This window comes from Staurois parvus, unplaced genomic scaffold, assembly GCF_062004578.1.
Source record: "Staurois parvus isolate SC_StPar_1 unplaced genomic scaffold, SC_StPar_1.0 ptg000590l, whole genome shotgun sequence".
Lineage (NCBI taxonomy): Eukaryota > Metazoa > Chordata > Amphibia > Anura > Ranidae > Staurois > Staurois parvus.
This window is the reverse complement of record NW_028318386.1, coordinates 94838-115010: the sequence shown is the minus strand read 5'-3', so window position 1 is coordinate 115010 and position 20173 is coordinate 94838. Positions and strand designations below refer to the sequence as shown.

General features: G+C 48.0%; 1 protein-coding gene across 1 annotated transcript in view; it reads left to right on the top strand.

The window, feature by feature from the left end:
- LOC149449978 (NACHT, LRR and PYD domains-containing protein 1-like) overlaps nucleotides 1-20173 on the top strand; it is a gene marked incomplete at its 5' end in the record, with an annotated part of 100589 nt that overhangs the window by 46779 nt on the left and 33637 nt on the right. Inside the window, 5 exon segments of the mRNA XM_089692521.1 lie at nucleotides 507-671; nucleotides 5517-5579; nucleotides 10848-10932; nucleotides 13975-14030; nucleotides 17024-17244. Coding sequence (XP_089548647.1) covers nucleotides 507-671; nucleotides 5517-5579; nucleotides 10848-10932; nucleotides 13975-14030; nucleotides 17024-17244 — 590 coding nt within the window.

Genomic DNA, 20173 nt, shown 5'->3' with positions numbered 1-20173 from the left:
CCCCTTCCGGTCCGGACACTTTCCCCCCTTCCGGTCCGGACGCTTCCCCCCCTTGCAGTGTGGACACTTTCACCCCCTTCCAGTCTGGACACTTTCACCCCCTTCCGGTCCGGACGCTTCCCCCCCCCCTTCCGGTCCGGACGCTTTCCCCCCCTTCCGGTCCAGACACTTCCCCCCTCCCCCTTCCAGTCTGGACGCTTTCCCCCCCCTTCCGGTCTGGACACTTCACCCCCCCCCTTCCGGTCCGGACACTTTCCCCCCCTTCCGGTCCGGACACTTTCACCCCCTTCCAGTCTGGACCAGTCCCAGAGCTCTAGACCTGTGATGTTCAAATACAACACCACATTCTATCAGGCATGGTGGCACCAACTGACCACCACCGAGCAACTGCAAAGCTTCCCGTGGAGATGCACCATTGGTAAATCAAATTTGGTTCAGTGTTCTGTACTTCTAAAGGTAAGAAATTTAGAATTGAAGCACTAACCATTCATATTTGTCCACCATAGACTACGGAGTGTGATGCTGACTGATGAATACACCCCAGTCCTGGTGTCACTGAGTAATTGCCCAACTCTGACAGTCCTGGATCTGAGGTACAATCGCCTTACTGATGCCAGTGCTGGATACATAGAGGACCTTCTACTGACATCAACCAGCCTGAAGGAGGTCAGGTCAGTATTTATTTGGTAAAGTGCTTAAGCATGAAATAAAATTGGGTTTTCATAGAAACTAATTCACATAATAACTCCAATTATTTCTAAGTATGTCAGTGCAGGGCTTGTAGGCGTTGGAGGATAGTCACGATAAGTTCCTCTCAGTTTGGCAACCTTGGGTGGACTACCACCCAGTTTCTCCTTTTACCACGAAGCTCACGAATCTTTGATGTGTTGGGATTTGCCTCTCCAATCCCCCAATGTGGGGGTCATGTCTCCCAGCTCCCCCGTAGGCAAACTTCTTTTCTTGGCTGGTCTGTCTCTTTCTTCTGTTCTCTTCCTCTTTTTGTTCTGTTTTTTTCTAGATTGAGGGGGTCTGGGGTTTTTGACCCCTTGGCTCTCTTTGGATTTTCTTGACCTTTTTTTTTATTTTTTCTTTCTTTATCCTCTCACATGGTTTGTTTACATTAGACCAATTGTTTATCATTTATTGTTGTTTCTGACAATTCTACGATTTATTGATACTATTTCCTCAAGAGGGCGAGGCTCTCATTGTGTTTTTTTTTTTTTTCCTACTTTTGTTGAATGTAGCTTTTATATTTCAGGACGTGATTGTGGGCTTCGCAGTCCTCTGTTTTGCACAGTGTTATCTGGACCCCGGTGTGGGCCTCATATGTGTATTTCTATGTTTTTGTATGTTTCCCGTCGTCTATTGCCTGATGTCGCTTTGTAGCATACGATTTATCGTGGTTTGTATGTTTTTCTTACCAAGTTTAATAAAACGTTTGGTACAAGTGGTAAAAACAATCCACTCCCGCCATCCATATACAGCATTTTGCTACCTACATTACATTTAATAAGGGTTTACGTGAACTCTGGGTCTGGGGAGAGCGGATATAGTGAATGCGGGGTCCGGGGAGAGCGGATATAGTGAATGCGGGGTCCGGGGAGAGCCGATATAGTGAATGCGATCTGGGGAGAGCGGATATAGTGAATGCAGGGTCCGAGGAGAGCGGATATAGTGAATGCGATCTGGGGAGAGCGGATATAGTGAATGCGGGGTCCGGGGAGAGCGGATATAGTGAATGTGGGGTCCGGGGAGAACGGATATAGTGAATGCGGGGTCCGGAGAGAGCGGATAGAGTGAATGCGGGGTCCGGGGAGAGCGGATAGAGTGAATGCGGGGTCCGGGGAGAGCGGATATAGTGAATGCGGGGTCCGGGGAGAGCGAATATAGTGAATGCGGGGTCCGGGGAGAGCGGATATAGTGAATGCGGGGTCTGGGGAGAGCGGATATAGTGAATGCGGGGTCTGGGAAGAGCGGATATAGTGAATGCGGGGTCCGGGGAGAGCGTATATAGTAAATGCGGGGTCCGGGGAGAGCGGATACAGTGAATGCGGGGTCCGGGGAGAGCGTATATAGTGAATGGGGGCCCGGGGAGAGTAGATAGAGTGAATGCGATCTGGGGAGAGCGGATATAGTGAATGCGGGGTCTGGGAAGAGTGGATATAGTGAATGCGGGGTCCGGGGAGAGCGGATACAGTGAATGCGGGGTCCGGGGAGAGCGTATATAGTGAATGCGGGGTCTGGGGAGAGCGGATATAGTGAATGCGATCTGGGGAGAGCGGATATAGTGAATGCGGGGTCCGGGGAGAGCGGATAGAGTGAATGCGGGGTCCGGGGAGAGCGGATATAGTGAATGCGGGGTCCGGGGAGAGTGGATATAGTGAATGCGGGGTCCGGGGAGAGTGGATATAGTGAATGCGATCTGGGGAGAGCGGATATAGTGAATGCGGGGTCCGGGGAGAGCGGATAGAGTGAATGCGGGGTCCGGGGAGAGCGGATATAGTGAATGCGGGGTCCGGGGAGAGCCGATATAGTGAATGCGGGGTCCGGGGAGAGCGGATATAGTTAATGCGGGGTCCGGGGAGAGCCGATATAGTGAATGCGGGGTCTGGGGAGCCCAGATATAGTGAATGCGGGGTCCGGGGAGAGCAGATATAGTGAATGCAGGGTCCGGGGAGAGCAGATATAGTGAATGCAGGGTCCGGGGAGAGCGGATATAGTGAATGCAGGGTCCGGGGAGAGCGGATATAGTGAATGCGGGGTCCGGAGAGAGCCGATATAGTGAATGCAGGGTCTGGGGAGCCCAGATATAGTGAATGCGGGGTCCGGGGAGAGCGGATATAGTGAATGCGGGGTCCGGGGAGAGCGGATATAGTGAATGCGGGGTCCGGGGAGAGCGGATATAGTGAATGCGGGGTCCGGGGAGAGCGGATACAGTGAATGCGGGGTCCGGGGAGAGCGGATATAGTGAATGCGGGGTCCGGGGAGAGCGGATATAGTGAATGCGGGGTCCGGGGAGAGCGGATACAGTGAATGCGGGGTCCGGGGAGAGCGGATATAGTGAATGCGGGGTCCGGGGAGAGCGGATACAGTGAATGCGGGGTCCGGGGAGAGCGGATATAGTGAATGCAGGGTCCGGGGAGAGCGGATATAGTGAATGCGGGGTTAACCCTTTGAGGACCATAAGATTACCGTCATCAATTGGAACGCCAAAAGTTTTTTTTAAAGTTCGTACACTTCAGTTGCTGTAACTAAGCCATTTCATGAAATAACTGGCAAAAAGCTAGATCCATTTGTTGATAAGAACTAATATTTTGACTCAAACCAAAAAAAAAAGTATTTTAAGTTCTTAATCAGATGATACAGACAATTAGATTATGGGACAAATATGTCCCTTGGTCCTCAAAGTACCCGATAGATAAATGCATGTACTAGCTATTGGGAATTAAGTGCAGGTATGTCTTGTTTCTGTTGTGTAGCACTACCCCCTTACACATTGCAATAGATTTGGGACCCCCTATAGTCCTGCACAGCCAGGCAACACGCATTTCATTCACATAGACTTGCATCCAGGAGATAGTAACCAGTCCTTGAGCTTTGTTTTGAAGTTTTATTAGGGTATTGAACCCTAAAGTCTCCTAATCCATCTGATCTGGGTGAATCCCTAAGCAGGGGATCCAGTGCTTGTCTCTTTAAAGTAAGAACATCCCGGGTAGTTGCTAATCTGGTTTCCCACCAGAGCGCTCCTTCCCCTATGTGGCCAGAAGGTGCAGGCTTACTCACTTAGTCCTTCTCCTGTGTTGCTGGTGGGTCAGTGGCTGCTACCAGGCCTTCTAGCTGGGCCACTCTTTCCCTGCCAAACAGGTGGTTCTCTCTCTGGGAGCCGGTGAAGTCACAAGCTTTCCTCCTTCCAAACTTCCTGTCTAGAGGTGAGCCCCTCTCCATCTGTGCCCCATCTTCCACCCAAACTCTCCTGCTGCTGAGCAGGCTCAGTTACTTTCAAAGGTTGTGCTGGCCTCTTGCCAAGTCTCCTGTTGGGGATTGTCCAGGATCTCTGGAGTACAGACCAGCTGCTCCTCACCTCTGCTCACTGCTTCTAGATCTTTCTCCAAGTTCTAGAGCAGTGGGGAAACCCCAGAGAGCCAGTCTGCAGGACCTCTCAGCTCTGACCCAAGTTTGACCCTGATAGCGATCACACCCAGGATGCTACTCCGCCCTCCTGACTAGCAATTAGAGCTAGAGCTCTTCCTAATTACCTAGGAGGATGCTACAGTTGCATTGTGGGTCAGCAGCCAGACCGAAACCTAGTAACTTTCCCAGCTGTGTGTTTGCCCCAGGTTGGCATTGTATCCACACAGAGGCGTCCCTAGGGTTGGTGTCACCCCTCCAGAGAGGAAGGAGCGGTGCCGGTGTAGCGGTAAAAGGAGTATCCCGTGAAGATATGTATCCACTGAAGCAACTGCGCATGTGCCGGTTTCAGGCCGAAGAAGCTGATAGCCAACTTTAGCACAGGGCTACCACAGTTAACCCCTTACAGGCTGCAAACCGCAGGCAGAAACATGGTCGTGAAGAAAGCTGAGGTCAATATCAAACAAGCAGATCTAGAACAAGGGGAGCAGGCAGAAGCATGGTCGTGAAGAAAGCTGAGGTCAATATCAAACAAGCAGATCTAGAACAAGGGGAGCAGGCAGAAGCATGGTCATGAAGAAAGCTGAGGTCAATATCAAACAAGCAGATCTAGAACAAGGGGAGCAGGCAGAAGCATGGTCATGAAGAAAGCTGAGGTCAATATCAAACAAGCAGATCTAGAACAAGGGGAGCAGGCAGAAGCATGGTCATGAAGAAAGCTGAGGTCAATATCAAACAAGCAGATCTAGAACAAGGGGAGCAGGCAGAAGCATGGTCATGAAGAAAGCTGAGGTCAATATCAAACAAGCAGATCTAGAACAAGGGGAGCAGGCAGAAGCATGGTCATGAAGAAAGCTGAGGTCAATATCAAACAAGCAGATCTAGAACAAGGGGAGCAGGCAGAAGCATGGTCATGAAGAAAGCTGAGGTCAATATCAAACAAGCAGATCTAGAACAAGGGGAGCAGGCAGAAGCATGGTCATGAAGAAAGCATGGTCATGAAGAAAGCTGGGGTCAATAGCAAACAAGCAGATCTAGAACAAGGGGAGCAGGCAGAAACATGGTCGTGAAGCAAGCCAGGGTTGGTACAGGCAGATAGCAAGAGCAGGTTGGGATAAGCCAGGTCAGTATCAGGAAGAAAATCAGGAAATACTGGACACAGGTTACAGGTCAACTTGGTGCCAAGAATAGAACATATTCACATATGAAGTCATACACAAGCCAACCTGCACATGTTCTAGGATGTTCATACAGAAATGCCATCCTCCATACTGGCGTGACCTTCCCAACGGGGGTTCTTCCCTGAAGTTGTTTTACCCATCATAGGACAAAGCTATTACATGTTTCCAGCCACATTTTTTATGTGATTCTGTAAAATGTTTCGGCAGAACCGATGGAAATGCCCTTTCCCTTGATGCAGAAGGCAGATTAAGGAAAATGACGGATGAAATGTAAGTTAAATGTTGATATGTGAGCAGATAAGAAGGACCTGTTTTTTTGTTTTCATTTAAAGTGATTGTAAATGATCATCTTGTAAAACATTCAGTTTAAAATAGAAATGGAAGGCAAAACCTTTGTGTATAGATATAAAAAAAACATTATAAATACCATTTATCTCTTTTTGTAAGTGATCACATTCTCTATGTTCTCAGCTGCATAAGAGCGGGGGGGGGGGGGGAGAAACAGCAGCACATAGAGCTTCCCAGTGAATGGCTGTGTTTGTTTCAGGACAAGTCTGATCATTTGGAGGAAAGCAGGCTGAGTTCCCAGTACAGTTAGAGAACTGACCACGCTGTGCTCTCCTGCTCAGTGCGGTCAGTTTTTTTTTTTTTTTTTTTTTAATTAGGAGAGCAGATGGTCTGGCAGGATCACCAGGGATTTCACACAAAGGAAGCAATACAAAGAGAAGAGGATACTTTTTCTTACAAATGCATGGTACAGCAGGCACATTATCACGTATCTGGTGATAGAGGCCAGTGGAGAGAGGCCTTCCCTTGCGGCTAAGTTCCGGACTCCCCTGAGAGTGGGACAGCGGGAGTCAGGCCCAAAGTTGCACAGGTCGCCTGTAGGAGTGCTGGTTGGTGGTCCACCCAGGAGCACAGCTGATGCACAGAGATAGGTCTACAGACAGGAGGCGCCTGTGTGTGGTATGCAAGCCCTTCCGGGATTTAGATGTGTACTGGGTAGTCGGTTCAAGCCAAGATCAGGTACCAGGTGGGAATCAGAGCTGACGTAGTCAGATGGGATAGCCGAGGTCATACATAGAGGAACGAGTATCCGTAAGCCAAGCCGAGGTCAGATCAGGGGTAAAGCAGAGTAGACAGGTCCAGGAGCAAGCCGAGTCAGTAACAGGAAATCACAGGAACCAGGACCAGGGCACGGGGAGCTAGAGATCATCCAGCAACTTGAGGAAGTGATGAGCCTCCTTATAAAGGCCGTCTGGCACCAGACTGAGGCTGATGTGTACTTCTGTGGCCATGCAGAGTACTGGCAGAAATGCCAGATCTTACAGAACTTCTGCCGTGGACAGGACCCTGACACACATATCAGGATTATGAAATGTTAGGGGAACACATTCTGTCAGCTTGGTGGAAGTGATATTATCCTGCCTCTAAATCTGAACTACTGTTAACCGTATAAAGTGCAACTACATCTTTGGTGAATTTACACCAATATTATAGGTTTCTCTGCTTCCAGCTCTACCCCTCCAGCCAGTTTATTCCCCCCCCCACCTTGTCTACAATGCAGAAGATTTTTGACAAGCATCCATGCAACCTCACCGATATCAGTGGTGGTGTGGGAACAGTTGTCTAGCCAATGCCATACATGTGTAAGTCTCTCCCATTAAGCCTGCAGGCTAAATCTAATAGATTCCTCAATCCACACTAATTCCCCCCGTAGCATCGAACATCAGTTTGGTAGGAACCCCTTAGTGATGCTTGACACTGATGTTGCAACTGTTCCAATGATTATTACTTTTCTCAACATATTAATTGAGAGACTCTCCACACAGAACTTTAGCCATTGCTCCTCACAAGTCATATTACTAAATGCTGTAAAGGTGAAGTTGTACCAAGCTGCGCAATAGTCGGTATATCCAAGGACTGTTTGCATTTGTTGAGTTTTCCACCAGATCTTAGAAATGAGATCATAGGTTGGAAAACACTTTCTCGGGAGACCTAGTCTATCTGCCTCAAGAACCCCATATACACTATATTGCCAAAAGCAATGAGTCAGCCCTCCAAATCATGTGATTCAGGTGTTCCAATCCCCTCCATGGACACAGGTGTATACAATCAAGCCCCTAGGCATGCAGACTGCTTCTACAAACATTGGTGAAAGAATGGGTCGCTCTCAGGAGCTCAGTGACTCCAAGCGTGGTCCCGTGATAGGTAGCCACCTGTGCAATAAGTCCATCCGTGACATTTCCTGGCTAATAAATATTCCACGCTCAACTGTTAGTGGGATTATAACAAAGTGGAAGCAACTGGGAACAACAGCAACTCAGCCACCAAGTGGTAGGCCACGTAAAATGAAGTCACCAACTGTCTACAGAGTCAATAGCTAAAGACCTCCAAACTTGGTGTGGCCTTCAGATGAGCTCAACAACAGTGTGTAGAGAGCTTCATGGAATGGGTTTCCATGGCTGAGCAGCTGCATCCAAGCCTTACATCACCAAAGCATTTGATGCAGTGGTGGGTGTAAAGCACGCTGCCACTGGACTCTAGAGCAGTGGAGACGTGCTCTCTGGAGTGACCAATCAATTTTCTCTGTCTGCAAATCCAATGGATGTGTCTGTGTTTGGTGGCAGGAGAATGGTACTTGCCTGACTGCAGTGTGCCAAGTGTAAACTTTGGTGGATTATGGTGTGGGGTTGTTTTTCAGGGGTTGGGCTTGGCCCCTTAGTTCCAGTGAAGGGAACTCTTAAGGTGTCAGCATACCAAGACATTTTGGAGAATTTCATGCTTCCAACTTTGTGGGAAGAGTTTGGGGATGTGTTCCAACATGACTGCACACCAGTGCACATGCAAAGTCCATAAAGACATGGAGGAGCCAGTTTGGGGTGGAGGAACTTGACTGGCTGCACAGAGTCCTGACCTCAACCCCATAGAACACCTTTAGGATGAATTAGAGCGGAGACTGCAAGCCAGGCCTCCTCCCCCGACATCAGTGCCTGACCTGACAAATGTGCTTCTGGAAGAATGGTCCAACCTTCCCATAGACACCCTCCTAAACCTTGTGCACGGCCTTCCCAGAAGAGTTGAAGCTGTTATAGCTGCAAAGGGCGGGGCCAACCCAATATTGAACCCTACGGACTAAGACTGGGGGGCCATTAAAGTCCATATGCATGGAAAGGCAGGCGGCCCAATACTTTTGGCAATATAGTGTATATTGGAAGAGTGCATTTGATGCCTCATACAGTAAGTCTTAGAGAGCAATCCATCTGCACATCCTTGACATGCTCTCCTGGCCCAATAGGGTGCTGGAGTTTGGAAGAAAGATAATACACCCAGGGGTCTGGAAATGCTATACCCCCTCTTCCTTAAAGTCTTCCAAACACTCTAATGCTACATATAGAGCCTTGTTTTTCCACAAAAGTTCACATTAAGGAGCATTCTTCCCATTGATCACTAATGGAAGGGGTATTCTTCCTATTGAACCCCAATGTACTGTAAGGGGCATTCAACATTATTTCTCATAAATTGGTTTTGATAAGGGATCCCCGAGATCTGAAAACTATTTTAGGGGTCCCTCTGGGTTAAAAATTTTGAGAAAGGCTGTTCTAATTGAATGCATTTATTATTTTGGAAAGCCAACTTCCTGATCTATGTAACTGGTGGCATGGCAGGCAGGTGTGTCCTTTGCCTATGTACTTTGTGCCAGAAGGTGTCCCTCTAACCAGGGGCGGACAGACAACTCATGGAGCCCCGGGGCAATAGGGGATCATGGGGCCCCTGTGCCTTTGTCCACACTCAAAGCACACCCAAAAAAGCTTATAAAAGGTACCAGGGGCATCTCATGGGGCCCCCTACTGACCCCGGGCCCCCAGGCAGTGCCCAAGTGCCCGAATTGTCAGTCCGCCCCTGCCTCTAACCCTCTTCAGAATGTTGGCAGGTTAAAAAAAAGTTTAGTTTCAAATGCAAAAATCAGAAACTATGCTTGTGTCAGATGATAAATGCATGAAGCAAAGGGTTAGACCCCCTCTGGGGGTTTTTTGAGGTCTGTATGTCCTCTAGAGAGATTCACCTTCTCTCTTTGTTTTGGGGTCCATTAATTAAAGTGAAGGGCAGTATGATATTATCACCAGAACCAGAACAGGGGGGAAAGACACTTGTTCTGGTGACAACAGTCTAAAAGGAATTTCACTTACTTTGGAGAGGTTCCCCCCTACTTCCTGTTGTTTCTATGGGACGGGAGGTGAAGGTAACTCTTCCCAATGGGACACAGATGGCAGATAAAAACCTGACGATTTCCAGACTCTATGCAAACCGAAAAAAAAAATGTTGGCTTTCAATACATTTTAAAGTGGTTGTAGAGGCTCCAGGTTTTTTTTTGTTAACTTCATGCACTCTATGCATGAAAGTGAAAAAAACCTTCTGTGTAGCAGCCCCCCCCCCCCCCAATACTTACTTATAGTTACATAGTTAGTCTGGCTGAAAAAAAGACAAAAGTCCATCCAGTTCAACCAAAAAAAAAAAAAAGTTATAATCCTATAGAACCCCCTGAGCCCCCTCTTGATCCAGCGATGTGCACGAGAGCCTCAGCTGTCCTGGATCTCTCCCTCCTCATTGGCTGAGACAGCCAGTTGGCTCCTGCTACTGTCAGTCACTGCCAGTGAGCCAATGAGGAGAGAGAGCGGGAACAGGGCCGATCTGCATCTGTGTGTGAATGGACACATAGAGCGGCAGCTTGGGAGCACCCACAGCAAGCTGCTTTCTGTGGGGGCACTTGCCAGGAGGGCGGGGCCAGGAACGCCAGAGGGGGACCCGAAATAAGGAGGATCGGGGCTGCTCTGTGCAAACCCATGCATGTATGACCATGCAGTGGAGCTGTGCCCCCACTGCATGGATCGGCTGCTGGTTTTTTTTTTTCAGGGGTGAGGATTAAGCTCATGCCAAGGGGCGGACTGACCATTCGAGCACTCGGGCACTGCCCAAGCGCCTGGGGTCAGTAAGGGGCCCCGTGAAATGCCCCTGGTACCTTCTTTATAGGCTTTTTTGGGTGTGCTTTGAGTGTGGGTAAGGACACAGGGGCCCTATGAGTTGTCAGTCCGCCCCTGCTCATGCCCATCCGGCCCGTCGATCCGATGGAAAACCTCGCTCCTCCGTGGTTCAGCGCTGGACTGTTCCTGTCTGTGGAGCGTGCCATGAGCGTGCTGATGTCAGGAACAGTCCATTCACAAGAGCGCTGAACAGTAGGAGGGGGAGGGGGCCAGGAACCAAAAGAACTGGTCTTGCGTGGGGAGGATCGGCTGGTCAGGTGAGTATATCTTCCAGTTCCTCCCCCCTGGAGCAAAACGACCATTTGACTCTTGCAGCGTCAGCACAGCCCCACTGCACGGCCCAAAAAAAAATGTTTCCTCGGATTTCTGCTTTCATTCTATACCTGGAGAGATTCATTCAATCATTAGAATTACAAAAATAGTTACATTTCATTTATAATGATGCTGGAAGTCGTTACTGAATGTTTGGAACTAACAATTTCCTCTATGTTACAAGACAAGATTATGCCCCATTGGATCCATCCAAACCTGGCCATGGTGATCAAAAAGAGGCGTTGATGGCGTCTGGTCCGTCTGCAGAGGTAGGTATGACTGGAGATACCAAAAACAAGTGTCTTTGCAGCACAATGGTCACTGGTACCCACCTTCAGGGCTTTCTTCTCAGAGAATAGGTGCAGGAACTCCCTTTTTCTGAGTCTCCGCCCCCCTACCCGCCTCTAAACACCAAGTATCAGAATCGAGTATCTTTTTGTGGTGCTAAGTAATATTTTTTTAATAAGAAAAGAAGTAAGATATATCCCCTGCAGTTAGGAACAATAGAATCCCACCAGAAACAATAGATCCCCCCAACAATATACCCCCCAAAACAATAGACTCCCCCAGCAACAATGGATCTCCACAACAAAATACCGCCCGGCAACAATAGACCCCCAACAGCAACAACAGATCTCCCGGCAGCCAGCATCAATAGCCCTCTCCTTCAACAGTAGATCCCTCCCAGCAACAATTGACTCCCCCAGGAACATAAGACCCCTCTCCCTCAGGAATGATAGATTTCCCACCAGCAACAATATACCTCTCCAGAAACAATAGACCCCCCTGAAACAATGTACCCCCCTATGAACAATAGACTCCCCCAACAACAATGGACCCTCTTCAACAAAATACTACCTCATCAACAACAGATCTGCCAGCAGCCAGCAACAATAGACCTCTCCCTCAACAGTAGATCCATTCCAGCAACAATTGACCCCAGGAACATAAGATCCCTCCACCCCAGCAACTATAAAATCCCCACCAGCAACAATAGACCTCCCCAGCAACAACAGATCTCCCGGCAGCCAGCATCAATAGACCTCTCTTTAAACAGTAGATTCCTCCTAGCAACAATTGACTCCCCTGGGAACATAAGACCCCTCTCCTTCAAGAACAATATATTTCCCACCAGCAACAGTAGACCTTTCCAGAAACAATGGATCCCCCAGAAACAATATACCCCCCACAACAATAGACTCCCCCAGCAACAATTGATCTCCACAACAAATTACCACCCGGCAACAATAGATCCACACCAGCAACACTAGACCCCCAACAGCAACAACAGATCTCCCGGCAGCCAGCATCAATAGACCTCTCCTTCAACAGTAGATTCCTCCTAGAAACAATTGACTCCCCCTGGAACATAAGACCCCTCTCCTTCAAGAACAATAGATTTCCCACCAGCAACAATAGACCTTTCCAGCAACAATAGATCCCCCAGAAAAAATATACCCCCCCATGAACAATAGACTCCCCCAGCAACAATGGACCCTCCTCAAAGGAAAAAAAAAGAGTAAGTAAAGTATTTAGTGCGATGACAATCTCACTAAACTCAAACTCCAGAAGCTCCTTCAGACTCTACAAATGTCCTACAAGGAACTTAAACCAAGGCTCCCAAATCTTTTTTAACTGTGGAATTTTATCATTGAGGATGGCTTGGAGTTTATTGATCATTATCCAGGAAAGCCTGGCCTTAATCAGATCAAACAATATTGTGGGGAATTTCCGCAACTTAGACTTTTTGGGCCACCAAGAAGACGAAAGAGATCAGATCCTCACGCATCGTGGAGTTTCTAAAATTGGGCGGCCCAGTAAGGCCTCTTGTGGATTCTTTTTAAGGTTTGTGCCCGTTAATCAGTAGAGAAAATTGTAGACCTGAATCTAGAATCTGCGAACTTTTGGACATACCCACCAAATATGGAGGAACGAACCATCTTGAGAACAGCCTCTAAAGCAGCGTTGGGAGGCTCCAGGAATATAGAGGCCAATCTCTGCGGACCACATACCACTGAAGCAGCACTTTTTAATTTGCCTCTATAAGCGAGGTATTACTATGTGTTCCAGATGCATTTCCTCAAGATCCAGCTCCACTTGCAGGTCCTGTTCCCAGATATGTCTTCTCATGCAAGTGGTACTCAAATGGCAGATGCTGTTGCCATGCTTAATCTGCTTGAGGCAGATGCTGGAGATAACAATGGTACAGTCTGCTGCCCATGTGCTGAAAAGGTCCACAGTGCTGATCTCCAGGGAGCGGACTGGGAGATGACTGTACCCTGCACCTGTGGAGCTCTGCCATCCAGTAGTATAGGGCAGCTGCTCCCTTCACTTCTCTGTCAGCTTCTCATGGATAACATCTTTCCTCTTTGAGATTATGCTTCCTCCTCATTTCTCTTCTCTACTCTTTTGGTACCCAAGTACAGTCAGAGACCTCATCATCAAAGTCCCTGTCCTCATCACTGGAGCCAGTTTGGCAGTATGCTACTGCTGTGGGAACACCACTGCCAATTGGTTTTCCATTATTGTGTCCCCTTCCTCTAGGCCCTTGTTACTCTCCTCCTCATGCTCAGAGCCAATTCATTACTCGGCATCCTCCTCGGCAAGTGGCTCAAATAATCCAGTTGACTCCTCCATGCCAGTTGGTGAGGCAATGGCAGGAGTAGCTGCGGATGAGGAGTCAAGATATTCTGCTTTGGCAGCTGTAGTGGACTGCTAGCTAGTCTGGATCTGGGTGATAAAAGAGGAGTAGGACCAAGATGACTCGGTTAGCCACTACACCACCCCTTCCATGTGCTGTGGCTGTATAGCATGCCCAGCACCTGAAAAAAATGGGAAAATGTGATCTGCCTGCAGATGATGGACCATGTCCACAACTATCACTTCTGTCTGTGGACATAGAGGGATGGATTTACTAAAGGCCAGTAGACTGTGCACTTTGAAAGTTGCAGTTGCACCCTTTTTCCTTGTAAATTTAAATGCATGTGTAGACTCTTTATTCCGCTCATCACATCCGTTACAATCTGACTGGTCAAATCTTCTTTGGATCTACTAACTATTGCTAAGGTCTGCCTGATACCTAGATACAGATTGATTGGATAGCTTGTTGTAATGTTACAGTAGGTTCCCGTATAGGCAAATCTAAAGTTGATTCCATGGTCAGATTGTAACATGGATAGTGAGTTATATACTGTATACATGTGATGGTTGTCTTGTGTCCACAGATAATCACCTTCATAACATGTTTGTACTACATGCTTCACCAGTTCTAGTCCTTATTAATATATAATCATTTGTTTTCCTTCCTATAGTCTGAGGAAGAACCCAAGAATTTAGTTGCACCGATTGTAAAAGGAAACACATACAGGTAAAGTGTTCTCCCTTTTTATTACATTCTGATCATTCAGAGAACTTAGATTTCCAGATGTTCACAGGACAAACTTTGTAGCAGTCAGGGCAACCTTCTTCTAAAGGACCTCCCTTTCTGTCAGAGCCTGGGTCCGAACCTGGGCATACTGCAGTGAGTGGCAAGGTTTCTTCTTGCTGAGCCACCTGGAATGCTGGACAGCTCCCTTGACAATCATTTGGATGATCCTACCTTGACCTTGTTTATCATGAACCTTGAACCCCTTGCTCCTCCCATGAACTTCCTGACATAAGCCATGTCTCTGCACTTCCTGTTTGCCAGATTATTGTGCTCTCCAGCCAGGATCGTGCTCCTCATCATCTCTGCTGTTGTCCGTATTTTGCTATCACTTGTTATTGACCCTTGGCTTGTTCTCAACTACGCTTCTGCCTGATCCCAACCTGAGACTGCTCATTACCGACCTTGGCTTGTTCTCGACTACGCTTCTGCCTGATCCCAACCTGAGACTGCTCATTACCGACCTTGGCTTGTTCTCGACTACGCTTCTGCCTGATCCCAACCTGAGACTGCTCATTACCAACCTTGGCTTGTTCTCGACTATGCTTCTGCCTGATCCCAACCTGAGATTGCTCATTACCGACCTTGGCTTGTTCTCAACTACGCTTCTGCCTGATCCCAACCTGAGACTGCTCATTACCAACCTTGGCTTGTTCTCGACTACGCTTCTGCCTGATCCCAACCCGCAACTGCTCCTTACCGACCTTGGCTTGTTCTCGACTACGCTTCTGCCTGATCCCTACCTGAGACTGCTCATTACCGACCTTGGCTTGTTCTCGTCTACGCTTCTGCCTGATCCCAACCTGCGACTGCTCCTTACCGACCTTGGTTTGTTTACTGAGCACGCTTCCTTTTGATCCTTACCTGTTTATACGCTACTGGACCTCCGCTTGTTCACCACCTGGTGGGGTGATCCTGAGGACCGTGACCTGGTCCTAACACGCAGCCAAATCCATCTCCACCATTAGGAGCTCTGGTGAACACCAGTTGGTACTTAGACTCCGTGCCTCGGGTGATCCCACTCCTCCGCCACAGTGACCTGCCTGTGTACCTATCCTGTTGGTTTCAGGTGAGCCTTTCCACTGCTATAGCAACTGTTCTTTGAGCATGACCCCTGATCGTGACACTTTCAGCTATGCAAGCAACCACAGGACAATTCAGAAGATTCAGGCTTTTGATCAGGCAATTAACTTCCAAAAATCTGCTTTCCAAACATCTCTTCATCTAGAATACTTGGGCATAAAACTTGATCACAACCCAAGCAAAAGTCTTCCTTCCAGCGAAAATAACTGCTCTCTGTCTGAACTCATGCTTGGGATCAAGGAGGAGCCCCTCTGAGATTCTCTATGAGAGGTCTGGGTCTCATAGTGGCCTCCTTCAGGGCTGTTCCATTTGCTCAATTTCATTCAAGATTCTCCAACACAAAACCTTGTTGACATGGAACAAGCATGCTCCTTCTGTCAACCTACCCATGCCCCTATGCAACCAAACAAGGAATTTCCTGGCTTGGAGGATCTCCAACCCAGCTTTGACAACGGGAAGTCATTTTTGGCATATCACTGGAAAGTGATAACGACAGATATCAGCCTTTTAGGCTGGGGAGGAGATTTCCTTTTTCTCACACTACAGAGAATAGGGTGAAAGGAGGAAGCCAAGGTTACTACCAATATCCTGGAACTCAGAATGATAAGGATGGCTCTGCACTACTGGACCCCCCTTTTTGCAAAGACACCCAATCAGGGTGCAATGAGACAATGCCATGGCTGTGGCCTACATCAGTCACTAAAGGGGCACCAGGAGTCATGCATCCTTGATGAAAGCAATGGAGATCATCTCATGCAAGGAGAAACACTGTCCAGCATTCTCTGCTTGACAGAAGGAACAGCGCTGTGAGAGTGGCTACAGTTGAACCTCGCTGGGAGGTGTACCTTTATTGGAATACCAGTTAGTATGAATCTTGTATGGACTTGACAAGGCGCATGCATTGTCCAGGTTACCTTCATCTTGGCTTACTTTTCAGCATTGGATCCTTCTTCCCGCTTCCTCCATAGACCGCGGTGACGTCATTCCGGGACACCGCGGACACGTGGTCCATCACCAGTGACAGGAGAAGCCCCTGTCTCATACCATCCATATCGGAGAGGATGGGCCATCCATCCTGGCCCAGGCATTCCTTGCATTCCTTGTGATTCATACCAACTGGTATTACAATAAAAGGTACACCTTCAAACAAGGTTCAACTGTAGCCACTCCCACAGCGCTGTTCCTTTTGTCAAGCTATTGGTTCACTATATGTCCAGCAGTGGGGTGTTCAGGCATATGCACTAGTTTTCCTCATACGGATAGGTTCTTTACTGCGCTTTGATCCATTGACTTTTCAGCATTCTATGTTGTCCGCATTGTTGATAACTGGAAGTCAAGCAAGCAGGCCTGACAACGCAGCTTGGAATTCAGTTCAGCAGAGGCAATCTTGTCAGCTACCAATAGGAAATGAGGGTCTTGGGGAAACGGGGAACGTTTAGGTTCTAAAGTAAAATCAGTACAGCAGGTTGTACCCAGTGGTGTATTTAGGTTTTGTGCTGCCCAAGGCAGAAAGAGCCTGACATTGACCAAGAGCACCCCTGCCCTCCATCCGAGCCTTCCACTACCACTGCTTCCCATACACCAGCCACCATCCCCCATGACGAGAGAGAGAAAGACACTCACCTTCACAGCTCCGGACATCCCTGGGATTGAGAATCGGGCTGTGCATACACCGTCATGAAACCCACAGCATCTCTTGGAACCCTCCAGGTCCCCATGCCGCGAGTGTCCCTTCTTCTGTCCCTTCTTCCAAGGGGCAGTGCTGCCCCCTCTGAAAAATGCCGCCCTAGGCAAATGCCTTGTGGTAAATACACCCCCTGGTTGTAACAAATGTATTTCTTTTTATTATTAAGCCTAAAGCTGAAGCCTGGCCGACTTTTCTGCTGCTCAGAGACGGGAATCATGTTCAAAGTGAAATCCAAAGTGACCATCACATATGAGCTGGGATTGAAAGGAGACGATGTAAATGAAATACGGAAGAATGGATACGACATTGTGGGTCCTATGTTTAACATAACCGTAGAGCCCAAGGTAGTGACAGTAGTGCACCTACCACATTACTTGTGGTTACAAGGTAGGTCAAAGAATTGTAGCAATGTTATTTTCAGAAGATATATTAAAGTATACTTAACCTCTTCACGCCGGCCGAACGCAAATGTGCGGCCTCCCGGTGTCTGGGCCTAGACGCTGAGCGGCCGCACATTCTATTAAAAAAAGACATATGTGCTGAGAGCGCGCTTCCTGTGCACTCCCAGCACACACGTCCGGTACTCACGGAAAGGTCCCGGTCTCCTCTTTCGATCGGGACCTTTCCCGATCATGTGACCGCCGTGACGGCGTGTCACATGACCCTAAACCCTGCCCCGCCTCCCAGTTTCTGTAACCCTTAAAGGGCCGGGAGGCGCCGGCATGAAGGGGTTAAAGGGCTCATGTACACTGCAGCTGATAAACTCACGTTTAGGAGATGTTCTGTGTTTTTTTTTTTCAGCAGCCCCTGAACTCTCCCTAATGTCCTCCTATGTGTCCGTGTACACATCGTCCTTTACAGTCGTTTACAGGCAGTTGAGTTTACAGTCGTTTTTTTGAACGCAGAAAACTTGCATTCAGCAGTCGATTTTATCAGCGTTTCAAACGCAAAACGTTTGTAAACGCGGCAAATCGCTTTTATAATCGTTTGCATCTGAAAATGTTTTTTAACTCTTCCAGTTCCCGATGCTGTCCAGAGCCTTTTTTCATCATGAAAAATGCATGCAAAGCGTTTTCAAGGTACTCAGATGGGCAAAACACTGAACACAGGATGTTCCTACCAAGCTTCTCACACATTTTAATGACAAATTCACACCTCAGACCTCTCCCACCCTTGGAAACAAATGATACATTAATGACCATTCACACCTCAGACCTCTCCCGCCCTTGGAAACAAAAGATAAGTTAATGACCATTCACACCTCAGACCTCTCCCACCCTTGGAAACAAAAGATATATTAATGACCATTCACACCTCAAATTCCTCATGAAGACCCCCTGCCAGGTGGCGTTAATGACCCCACCAGGCACCTTTCCCACCCTTGGAAACAAAAGATACATTAATGAACATTCACACCTCAGACCTCTCCCACCCTTGGAAACAAAAGATCTGTTAATGACCACTCACACCTCAAATTCCTCATGAAGACCCCCTGCCAGGTGGCGTTAATGACCCCACCAGGCACCTTTCCCACCCTTGGAAACAAAAGATACATTAATGAACATTCACACCTCAGACCTCTCCCGCCCTTGGAAACAAAAGATAAGTTAATGACCATTCACACCTCAGACCTCTCCCACCCTTGGAAACAAAAGATATATTAATGACCATTCACACCTCAAATTCCTCATGAAGACCCCCTGCCAGGTGGCGTTAATGACCCCACCAGGCACCTTTCCCACCCTTGGAAACAAAAGATACATTAATGAACATTCACACCTCAGACCTCTCCCACCCTTGGAAACAAAAGATCTGTTAATGACCATTCACACCTCAAATTCCTCATGCAGACCCCCTGCCAGGTGGCCTTAATGACTCCCTCCCCCAGACACCTTTCTCACCCTTGGAAACAAAAGAAATGTTAATGAGTAACTCACACCTAAGCTAATCTCCACACATACTGCTGTCTCTGCTTCTACTCTCTGTATTTCTCAGTCTAAAATAGTTCATAATTTAGCACTTTTCAGTGCATTCGGGCATTTGGGAGGTTCTCTGCTTATCTTTAAAAAACGCGTCTAAACGCAAACACACATAAACGTGTTATGCAAACTCGGCTAAACAGGCGATTTTTAACCTACGTTTTCCAGCAGTCAGTTTCCATCATTCAGAAGTGTCCCGTGTACATGGGGCCAAAGGCAATTCTTTTTAATCCTGGATAGTATAGGGAAGGGCCAAACCTCGGTCAGGTTTCTATTGCGACGGTGTCTAGAGCTTTTCATTGCCATCTGGGGAGATTCAACCTTTCTATTTGCACTCTGGACAGAAAGTGATTTGGAAATCCAAAATGTCACTGAAACCAATGGGTGGGGGAAATCTTCCATTGGCAATACCTGTTCCGTGACAACTTTTTTTCTTTTTGGCCTGTCCTATGGCCATGAGCATATTTGGTCAATGACATCAGCCACCATCCCTGCCCCTTCGTTTACAAACAAGCTACTGGACCAGGGATCAGTCATTCACATTTAGGAGTGAACTGGGAGCACATGGGCCCTGTGTTTTTGTTTTGGTGGGTCGGTGGGCCTCAAGGATTTACTACACTGGATGACGAGATTGATGATGGGTTAACATCATGGGACATGTTTGTTTTTATTTTCAAAGTACTTGTTCAATTGTGCGGCCTGTTTACCTTCGACCTATTATTATGTGAATGAGTAGGGTTACTATGTAGTTCTTACTCCCTAATGTAGGGGAAGGGGTGGTGTCTGGGGGACACCTTGATGCTTAAAGGGGGCTGATAGATTCTGATAAGTCCCCCATCCAGGCCCAGACTGGGACAAAAAATAGGCCCGGGCATTTTAGATTGAGCAGCCAATTTTTCCGGAGGTGGTGGGGTGCAAAGGAGTTTGTGGGGGCAGTTGGGTGATGGAATATTCATGGAGTCAGTCCTCCACACTGTAATGTAAAGGGGCACTGTGATATAAAGGGGACTGCACTGTAGAGGGGCACTGTATTGATTGCATTGCCCCTTTATATCACATTGCCCCTAGAGACCTAATCACGGTGCCCATATATATTCAAAGAGACATCCCCCATCCAGCAGAGAGACATCCCCCATCCAGCAGAGAGCCATCCCCCATCCAGCAGAGAGCCCCCATCCAGCAGAGAGACAGCCCCCATCCAGCAAAGAGACAGCCCCCATCCAGCAAAGAGACAGCCCCCATCCAGCAAAGAGACAGGCCATCCAGCAGACAGCTCATCCAGCAAAGAGACATCCTGTCCAGCAAAGAGACAGCTCATCCAGTAGAGAGACAGCTCA